The sequence below is a fragment of the Carlito syrichta genome, unplaced genomic scaffold (genome assembly GCF_000164805.1).
Source record: "Carlito syrichta isolate Samal-C Ts95f unplaced genomic scaffold, Tarsius_syrichta-2.0.1 Scaffold304477, whole genome shotgun sequence".
Lineage (NCBI taxonomy): Eukaryota > Metazoa > Chordata > Mammalia > Primates > Tarsiidae > Carlito > Carlito syrichta.
Genome location: NW_007248573.1, coordinates 410,584 through 420,988, shown reverse-complemented (window position 1 = coordinate 420,988; position 10,405 = coordinate 410,584). Strand labels below are relative to the sequence as shown.

The 10,405-nt window shown below is 52.8% G+C and overlaps 1 protein-coding gene across 1 annotated transcript in view; it reads left to right on the top strand.

Moving 5' to 3' along the window:
* Positions 1-1,685: 1,685 nt before the first annotated feature.
* SPATA13 (spermatogenesis associated 13) overlaps positions 1,686-10,405 on the top strand; it is a 66,858-nt gene continuing 58,138 nt past the window's right edge. The window contains 1 exon segment of the mRNA XM_008060026.1: positions 1,686-3,194. Coding sequence (XP_008058217.1) covers positions 1,686-3,194 — 1,509 coding nt within the window.

Sequence of the window (10,405 nt, the reverse complement as noted above, 5' to 3'; positions counted from 1 at the left end):
GGGGAGGGGAGGCACAGCGGTGAGGGAGGGACAGGCGTGGTCGGGCAGGACACGGAGGCGGGAGAGGGGAGGACGTGTGTGGGCGCGAATGGACGCGGGTGGGCAGGAGCGGGTGGACACGGGTGTGTGGGCGCCGGCAGGGGCAGGGCCAGGGCCCGGGAAGGGAGGACGCCGGTGTGTGTTCCCGGAAGCCCTTGCTCCGGGGCCTGTGGGTCTCCAGGATGGGTGGGATTTGGGCACAAGTGCTGTGTTTGTTGATTGAATTCTGCTTCTGAGGACCCGCTGCTTCAGGGCCATCCTTCTTCCCTTCCCTCCAGTGAGAATGGTTGAGAAGGTCCCTCCCTATGTCTCTCTTCTTCACGAAGCCCAAGCTCGGCTTCCTTGCCGATCCCTCTCCCCCGCCATGCGGGTTGCCTGTGTTAGTCTCCCCTCAGAGTTCAAGGTGCGTTTTGCTTCCTCCAGTGGTCAGTCTTTGAGGCATCACGGTCCTCACCCCAGGTCCCGGCACTGCTCCCTGGGCCCACATGTTGGCCGTGTCCAATTCCACCCGACCCAGCATCTTCACCCTGCAGTTGTGGGGTTTTCTTTTGGTCTTCATGATGAAAATATTTTTCCATTTCAGTTCAAGAGAAGACACACCGAACAGTGCCTCGACACCTTCATTCCAGTAGTTGTGCAAAGTATGACTTAGTTTTGATGTCCCTAGGAACTTACTCTCACATTGAGTCTCACTCCATCACCCTGGCTGGAGCGCAGTGACGTATTCATGGCCACCCCAGCATCGACCTACTGGTCTCTGGTGATCCTTCTGCCTCAGTCTTCCAAGTAGCCAGAACTACAGGCGCACTCTACCACACCTGACTATTTTTTTAAAAAATTTACTGTAACGAGAAGGTTTTGCTAAGTTGCCCAGGTTGGTCTCGAACCTGTGGGCTCAGGCAGTCCACTTACCTCGGCCTCCGAAAGTGCTGGGATTACAGGCTGAGCCACTGAGCCTGGCCAAAGTTTTAATTTTACAGGCCCTGTCATGGCTGTGCTGATTGTTTTTTTTTCTTTGAGTCAGAGTCTCACTCTGTCCTCCAGGCTGGAGAACAGTGGCACACTCATGGCCACCCAGCCTCGACCTGCTGGGCTCAGGCAATCCTTCCACCTCAACCTTCCAAGTAGCTGGAACTACAGGTGTGTGCCACCACACCTGGCTGATTTTTTTTTTTTTTTTAGTTTATTGTAGAGACGAAATCTTGCCCTGTTGCTCAGGCTGGTCTCGAACTCCTGAGCTCAGGCAGTCCTCTCGCCTCCACCTCCCAACGTGCTGGAATGACAGGCATGAGCTACCACACCCAGCCGGGGTTGCTGATTTCCTATTACTGATCGACAGAGTGAGACACACCCAACTCAAAATGAATGAATGAATGATATTTTGATTTCACAGGCTCTGTCAGGGTGGCCTGAGCAGCAGCACCAGCCCGTGTGCAGAGACCTGTGCGAGACGACAACTAAATTGCCTTTGTTTTCTGCCACAGGAAGCTGTCCCCACTGAGAAGCTCGGCCCGCTCAGGAGATGCGACAGCCAGGCCAGCAGCCGCCATGAAGACGAGTATCTGGTGCCAGGGCCGGGGGACGCTGCTGTGTCCATGGCCATGAACCTGGCCGCCCCGTGGCCCCGGGCGCCCCGGCCCGAGACCATGACCACGACCCAGAATGGCCATGGGCGAGGCGCTGTGTCCACATGTCCCGCCTCCCACCCAAAAGACCCCAGGATGGTGACCTCCATGGCGTGTCAGAACGGAGGCTGCGGCAGTGACGCAGAGGCCCAGGAGGCCAGACTCAGCCCGGCCAAGCTGGTGCGCATTTTCTCTGTGAGCCGGAGGAGAGCAGGTGCCCAGCCCGAGCGACCACGCTCACTGGTCCTGGTGGGTGGCTCGTCCACCTGGAATGCCCTGGCCTCCTTCCGGAAGATGGGCTCGTTCAAGAAGCTCAAGTCCTCTGTCCTGCAGGGCATCCAGACCCGAGAGGGCTCAGACGCCTTCTCCAAGGAGGACGCCCCGGAGCCCGACCCGGGAAGACCCACCCCAAATGGCACCGTCGTGAGTGTCCAGGCCAGCAGGTGTGCCTCCTGGGGACAGGGCCAAGCGGGAGCCGGGGGCGCATCTGACGGCTCAGACCCCGAGGACACAGATGATGCCTTCCAGAGGAGCACTCACCGCTCACGCAGCATCCGCAGGGCATACGGTCTAGGCCGCATCAGCTTGCTGGACACCGACGGGCCGGCAACCCAGGGCCCCGCGCCACCTGTGTCCCCTGCTGGCCAGGAGCCCCCTGTGTGTGAGATCCTGGTGAAGGATGCTCAGAACCACGGCCTGGTGTGCCGAAGGAGCAAAAGCACAGACAGCCTGAGCTTCCTCAAGAAGAGCTCCTTCAAGCGCAAGTCCACCTCCAACCTGGCTGAGCTCCGGGGGACGCCAGATGCCCAGGGGCCCCGGCGGACCCTCAGCAGTTCCTCCGCGGACTCCGAGAAGCTCGGGGGGCCCGAGAGGAGGACCAGGCGCTGGAGGAGCCCGATCCGGGCCAAGGACTTCGACAGGGTCCTGAGACTGGTGAGCAACGTGACGGATGCGGCCTGGAAGAGGGAGGGACCCAAGGGCGCGGCCCCGGCCCCCGGCGATGCCAACCCCGGGCTGCGACTGCAGAGCCGGCTGCATGACGACTACTCCCGACGGGTGTCCAGCAGCTCCGAGCAGGACCGGAGGCGGGTCTCCGGCCTCACTCCAGGTCCCCGCGTGGACGTGGTCACGGCCATTCCCCTCGAAGCCAGAGGCTTGCGGGCGTCGGAGAGTGGCAGTCCTTGTGCCGAGAGCTTCTCCCCGAGCCCGGTGGCCCAGGAAGTGTCCAATGGGGACTCCAATGACCCGAGCGCTGGCAGCCAGTTGACATCTGACCCCGAGCAGCCCCCCAGCCCGCGGAGGCCCACCACGCCCAAGCCCCAGAGCCCTCAGAGCCCGGGGGCGGGGAGCACCAAGCGTCCCAGCAGTCATAGTGCGCTGTCCCTGAGCTCGGTGGACAGTGAAGGAAGAGCAGAGGGGCCTGCCCAGAGAGAGCCGGGGCCCGAGGCCTTGCTGGACCTGGGTGGTGGGGACCGTGAGGACTTTCTGCGGAGCCCTGGAGCGGCCAGTCCAGGAGATGAGGAGGTAAGGGCCAAGACGGGGTTCCTCCTGGGGCACCCTCACCCATGGGAGGGGAGCTTGCATGGGTGCTCACACCTCCCCAAGGATCCCGCACTACACACCTGTCATCCTTGGTCCCTAATCCATCGAGGCCGGGACCTGTGCTGACCGTGTGGCCTGTAGTTGTTAGTGTCAGGAGCTGTCGAGGTCCTGTGTCCCACGTAGGGGACCTTGGCCTCTCTTGAAGCACACTGCTGATGTATAAACTTGCTTGAACTGGGCTTACCCCACTGGCTACTCAAAAGGTATTTATTGAGCACCTACTGGATGCCAGAGCCCAGGGAAGATAAGCTGTGAAAGACCTCCCTTCTGCCCATGCAGCTGTGAGGTGCTCTGGAGATTTTCATTTTTGGAACAGTTTTTGTTATTGCTTCTTCATATGTTAAACTGTTTCCATATTGCTTCCAACAGAGTGCTTACAGATGAAATGCTTTGTGTTAAGAGACCATTACAGCCAGGCGTGGCGGCTCATGCCTGTCATCCCAGCACTTTGGGAGGCAGAGGCGAGAGGATTGCTTGAGCCCATGGGTTCGAGACCAGCCTGGGCAACATGGCAAGATCTTGTCTCTATAATAAATCAAAAAATTAGCTAGTCATGGTGGCATGCACCTGTAGTTCCAGCTACTTGGAAGACTGAGGTGGAAGGATTGCCTGTGCCCAGCATGTGCCACCCCACCTGGCTAATTTTTTGCTTTTTCATAGAGACAAGGTCTTGTCAAGTAGCCCAGGACTCCTCCTTCTTGGCCTCCCAAAGTGGCTTGAGCCGCCACGCCTGGCCTTCTATTTTATTTTCTGAGAACAAGCCAGGAACGTGAAGCTTGGTACCTGCCAACCTCTGAAGGACGCTTGTTCAAAAAGATTTCTAGGGTGGCAGTTGTACTTATTTTTAGAGCGAATCATGAGCGTCTCCTGAATCGACTTGGCTAATCATTGCTGAGGCGGCAGGAGCAGTGTTCTTCCCAGATTCTGTCAAGCACCCAGACACCTTTCCTGTGTGATTTTCACTTTGTAAATGTGCTCAGCAATATGCTTTAGAGGCTGAGAGATTGGGGACACGTCTGCATGTATCTGTTGCAAATATCTTTCCACACACATTCCTGGGCGGTGCTGTTGGTATGAATTGGTGCTTGCCATAGAAAACAGCCCCTCTGGGCTGGGCACGGTGGATCATGCCTGTAATCCCAGCACTTTGGGAGGCAGAGGCGAGAGGATTGCCTTAGCCCAGGGGTTCAAGACCAGCCTGGGCCACTTGGCGAGACCTCATCTACGATAAAGCAAAATATTAGCCAGGTGTGGTGGCACATGCCTGTGGTTCCAGCGACTCGGGAGGCTGAGGCAGAAGGATCGTCTGAGCACAGCAGATCGAGGCTGCGGTGGCCATGAGCGTGCCACTGCACTCCAGCCTGGGTGACAGAGTGAGATTCCAATGCAAAAAAGAAAAAAAGAAAATAGTCCCTCAGAAGTGTGCTCCCTATGCACCGGGAGGGGCCTCCGTTTTGTATTGATGCCCACAGGTGAACGATGGAGAGCAGGGCTTGCAGGGCAAGAAGCCGGGAAACCTCTGAACTGTCCATTCCTGATCTGGGACCCGGATAATAGAAACTTTCTAGAAAGTCATAGAAACTTGAGTTCTTGGGCTGGGCATGGTGGCTCACGACCAGAGGCCGAGGTGAGAAGATTGCCTGAGTCCATGGGTTCAAGACCAGCCTGGGCAGCTTGGCGAGATCTCATCTCTACAATAAGTCAGAAAATTAGTCAGGCATGATGTTGCGTGCCTTTGGCTCCAGCTACTTGGAAAATTGAGGTGGGAGGATCACCTGAGCCCAGCAGGTCGAGGCTGTGGTGGCCGTGAGCGTGCCACTGCACTCCAGCTTGTATGACAGAGTGAGTCTCTGGGTCAAAAAAAAAAAGAAAGAAAGAAAGTAGAGTCGTGGCAGAGTGCTTTCAGGAAGGGAGGCTGTCTCACCCTGTGTTCAGGGTTCACGTGGAGAGCTCCGGCCAGCCCGGCTCTCAGCGACCTTGAATGTTGACAGCCGCTGTCTCCTTTGCATACTTCGGAAAAAGCCCGTGGGACAGGTGTGAGGACCCAAGATGTGTTGCCAGCCATGGGAAACCATCCAGCTCTGTTACCCCTGGTTTGCACAATTGGCCAAAACTCCATTAATTCCTGGGTGAAGTGAAGCCTGGCATTTCTCCCCTCAGCACCCTGCCTGCCTGTTGGGAGCTTGGAGCTCTCTCTCTCCAAAAAAAAAAGGATTTGCAGAGGTCTGGTGGTTCTTCACTTTAAAGGCAGAATTGTATTCTCTGCCTAACAAAACTAGTAAAAATAAAAATCAAGAACATATTTATTCCAAGTGAAGATATTACTAGAGTTAATGTCTAATTGAGTCAGTTACTGGCCAGTGTTGTTTGGACCAATATATTTTTTTTATGCATATATTTGCGGTTCTTAGTTATATATATGTATATATTTTTTTCTTTTTTTTTTTTTGAGTTGGAGTTTCACTCTCACTCAGACTGGAGGGCAGTGGCACGCTCGCGGCCACCACAACCTTGACCTGCTGGGCTCAGGTGATTCTTCCGCCTCAGCCTTCCAAGTAACTGGAACTACAGGCACATGCCACCATACCCGACTAATTTTTTGATTTATTGTACAGATGAGGTTTCGCCAAGTTGCCCAGGCGGGTCTCGAACCCACGGGCTCAGGCAGTCCTCTCACCTCGGCCTCCCAAAGTGCTGGGATTATAGGCATGAGCCACCACGCCAAGCCTCCATTTTTATGTTAATATACATGTCTTACTTCTTATTTGAGTGATTGGCAGTACGGTTCTACTTAATGTGTTTAAAGCAGATAATAGCTGTGGTGGTTGTTGAATGAGAAAAGGTTGAAATCAATGCCATTTTGGTGTTATTAAAATAAGTATCACATACTTTCAATAGGAGACAATGGTTTTTATTTAGAATCACGTATTTATAAGGCACCACCCCAAAAATGGCAGAATCATCGTTGAAAGACTGTGGGTTGTTTAACAAGATTATCTAACCGTGTGAAAAAAGCTGGGAAAATGTCACCCCGCTCCCATTTATAAAGCGCGTCACAGCCCTGCCACCTAGTGGTAAGCCTGGTTGTAAGCGCTGTGGTCTGGGACCAAGTCCCTCGATGGGTTACCTGGTTTGAAGATGCAGTTTGGCATGTTCCCGTGGGCTAACCACACAGTGGCAGCCAGTGTGGAAATGGTCGGCTAAGTGTGTAACATCATTGGTTCCTACTACCCTCCGAGGCCCACAGAGAAGACGGAAGACAAGACAAGTTCAAGAGTTTGCCCTGGCCGGGCGCAGTGACTCATGCCTATAATCCCAGCACTTTGGGAGACCGAGGTGAGAGAATTGCTCCCTCATGAAGGTGTCACCATGGGCGTTTAGAGCATTACTGCTGGTCTTCCTGCCAGTTCACAGGGGAAAGGGTCCCTCTCCTTCTACTCACACAGTATAGAGCCTGTGAGTCATCGTGATATTGGGATATGCCACAGTCCAAGCTCTCATAAATGATGAGAACTGCCTGGGTGCGGTGGCTCACACCTGTAATCCCAGCAACTCAGGAGACCGAGGCAGGAGGATCGCTTGAGTCCAGGAGTTGGAGGCTACAGTGAGCTACAGGGTGAGTCCAGGAGTTGGAGGCTACAGGGTGACAGAGACACACCCTGTCTCTAAGTATATATATGAGAACCAGTTGTACCCCCTTCCAGGGAACTTTGGTAAGTGCAGGCTCTTGATAATGTTTCTGGTTTTCTGGGGACCCTGACCCTGCCATTCAAAAGGTCCCTAACCTTGCAAACAGGAAAAACTTTTTTTTGCTTGAGTTAGAGTCTCACTCTGTCACCCAGGCTGGAGTGTAGTGGCACACTCATGGCCACCGCAGCTTCGACCTGCTGGGCTCAGGCGATCCTTCTGCCTCAGCCTTCCAAGTAGCTGGAACTATAAGCATGCGCCAACATGCCTGGCTAATTTTTTTATTTATTGTAAAAATGAGATCTCACCAAGTTGCCCAGACTGGTCTCAAACCTGTGGGCTCAGGCAATCCTCTCACCTCGGCCTTCCAAAGTGCTGGGATTATAGGCGAGAGTCACTGCGCCTGGGCAGGGCAAACTCTTGAATTTGTCTTGGCCTCTGTCTTCTCTGTGGGCCGCGAAGGGTAGTAGGAACCAGTGATATTACACACTTAGCCGACCGTTTCCACACTGGCTGCCGCCGTGTGGTTAGTGCCATCTGTTTAGATTATTTTTCCATCCTAGATTGATGTGGCTTTCAAGACACGTTTTTTCCAGAACTTTTTTTTTTTTTTTTTTTGAGTCGGAGTCTCACTCTGTCACCCAGACTGGAGTGCAGTGGCTGCTCCCGGTCACCGCAGCCTCGACCTGCTGGGCTCCGGCAATCCTTCTGCCTCAGCCTTCCGAGTAGCTAGAATTACAGGCATGCGCTACCACGCCCGACTGATTTTTTGATTTATTGTGGAGATGAGGTCTCGCTGCCCAGGCGGGTTTCGAACCCACGGGCTCAGGCAATCCACTCACCTCAGCCTTCCAAAGGCACGGGATTACAGGCTGAACCACCGAGCCCGGCTTCCAGAACTCTTTTTTGATACAATGCTATTACAGTCTTAGAGGGACTGAGAGGTTCTTCAGATGATTCGTTTAGCATCACATTAATTTTTTAAAATGCATGAGAGCTAAGTTCCCACATGATCTGTTAGGTGTTTGCTCAGCAAAGCACCACACCAAACTTGTAAGCACTCATAAGGGACCACTGAGGTGTGACTCTGTGGGGAACGTGGCTGAGACCGAGGCAGCTGGCCAGGGCCTGGATGTGTCTCGGTCACAGAAGGACTGCAGGTGGATGGAATCCCATCAAAGAGTTCAAAGCACACGCTGTGGCTTCCAGAAGTGCAGTGATGCTCACCCATGTGCCAAATTGAGGCCCTCCCTTCAGAAGGATGCCTGAGTCAGATTGGAGGCAGGGGGATTTCCACAGGGGGCTGTGGAGAAGACGGGGCATTTTAGTAAGGTGCAGTAGCCTGGGCACGTGTGCAGAGATCGTCGGATTGCCGAGTGCAGGAAGTTGTATGGTTTGGTTTGATGTAGAGGTGTACCCCAAGGTAGGAAGAAACAGTTATGTTACATGAAATATGCCCGGAAAGACCAATCCTGCATACTCTCATTCCACATGGAAGCTAAAATAATTTATCTCAAAGAAATAGAGACTAGAAGGCCAGGCACGGTAGGTAACACGCGCCTGTTATCCCAGCACTTTGGGAGGCCGAGGCAGGAGGATCACTCGAACCCAGGAGTTTGAGACTATTCTGGGCAACATAGCGAGACCTTGTCTCTACAAAAATTTTTAAACATTAGCTGGGTGTGGAGGAGTGCACCTGTAGTCCCTCAGCTACTCAGGAGGCTGAGGTGGGAGAATCATTTGAGCCCAGGATTGGAGGCTGCAGTGTACTGTGATTATATCACTGCATTCCAGCCTGGGCAACGGAGTGAGGCCCTCACGTAGAAAAAAGAGGGGGAGAGAGAAAGAGAGAAATGGTGCTTACTAGAGGCAGGAGGGGAGGCTAGGAAGAAGTTGGTCAACAGATACCATGGTCCAGCTGGAAAACAGGAGTGAGGCTGGGCGTCCTACAGTGCCAGAGGGTGATGGGAGTGAACACCTGTTTATTGTATATTTTCAACAGCTGGAAGAGCAGACTCTAAACGTTCTTAGCACTGAGAGAGGAGAAAGATTTGGAGTGACAGATATGTTCATTGCCCTGATCAGACCACTGCCTGTGTCATACACCGATCAGAGCATGCCACAGGGACCCACAGACGGGCACAATCACGTGGGAATTAAGAATAATAATAAGCCAGCGCGGTGACTGACGCCTATCATCCCAGCACTTTGGGAGGCAGAGGTGAGAGAACTGCCTGAGCCCAGGGGTTCGAGACCAGCCTGGGCAACTTGGTGAGACCTCGTCTCTACAATAACTAACAAAATTATCTAGGTATGATGGTGCATGCCTGTGGTTCCAGCTACTTGGAAGGTTGAGGCAGAAGGATCGCCTGAGCCCAGCAGACTGAGGCTGTGGTGGCCATGAGCATGCCACTGCACTTCAACCTGGGTGACAGAGTGAAACCCCGACCCCAAAAATAATAATAAAAGAAGAATAATAAAAACAACAAATACTGTCAGATCACATAAGGAAGAGTTTTTAAAAGATGAGTTCATCCAGTTCAGAGCACGGGAACTCTCGAATGCCAAGGTGAAGAATCCTTCTGTGCTTGGAAACACAGAGGAGCCAGGGACATTCACAAGTAGACAGGTGCCATTGCTGGAGAAGTAGAGGGGAAAGTGACATAGTCACAGTTCACTGTAGCCTCAAACTCCTGGGATCAAGGGATCCTCCCCCTTTAGCCTCCCAAGTAGCTGGGACTGCAGGCACACACCACCACACTTGTCTAATGTTTAAATTACATTTTTGTAGAGATGAGCTCTTATTATGTTGCCCAGGCTGGTCTCGAACTCCTTGCCTCAAGCGATCTTCCCCCGTCTGTGCCTCCCGTAGTGCTGGGATTGCAGGCACCAGCCACGGCTCCCAGGCTTCATTGTGACTTTAGGTAGCATTTCTCTAATGACTCACGATGTTGAACATCTTTTCAGATGCATTTGGACCCTCATGTGTCCTGCTTGGGAATTGCCTGTTCAGATCTTTTGCTCAGAATGGTATATCATTCTTGGTCCTCTTACTGAGCAGTTAGGATTTCTTTACGTATTCTGGGCACAAGTCCTTTATTAAATATGTGGCATATTAGTCGGGGTTCTGCAGAGAAACACAACCCACAGGATATCTGAGATTTATGGAACTATTTATAGCATATATATGGAATGTATATAGGATATATATAGGAATATAACAGAATCTCTATGAGGTTTCTGGGAATATACATAGGACTTTTATGGGCTACGTATGGCACATATAGGATATGTGTAATATATAGGAATATAATAGGATGTCAATGAGATTTTTGGGGGTATATATATCATATATATGGACTAGGTATAGCCCATATAGAATACATATAGGAAAGTCGGGCTCTGTGGCTCAGCCTGTAATCCCACGCCTTTGGGAGGCTGAGGTGAGTGGA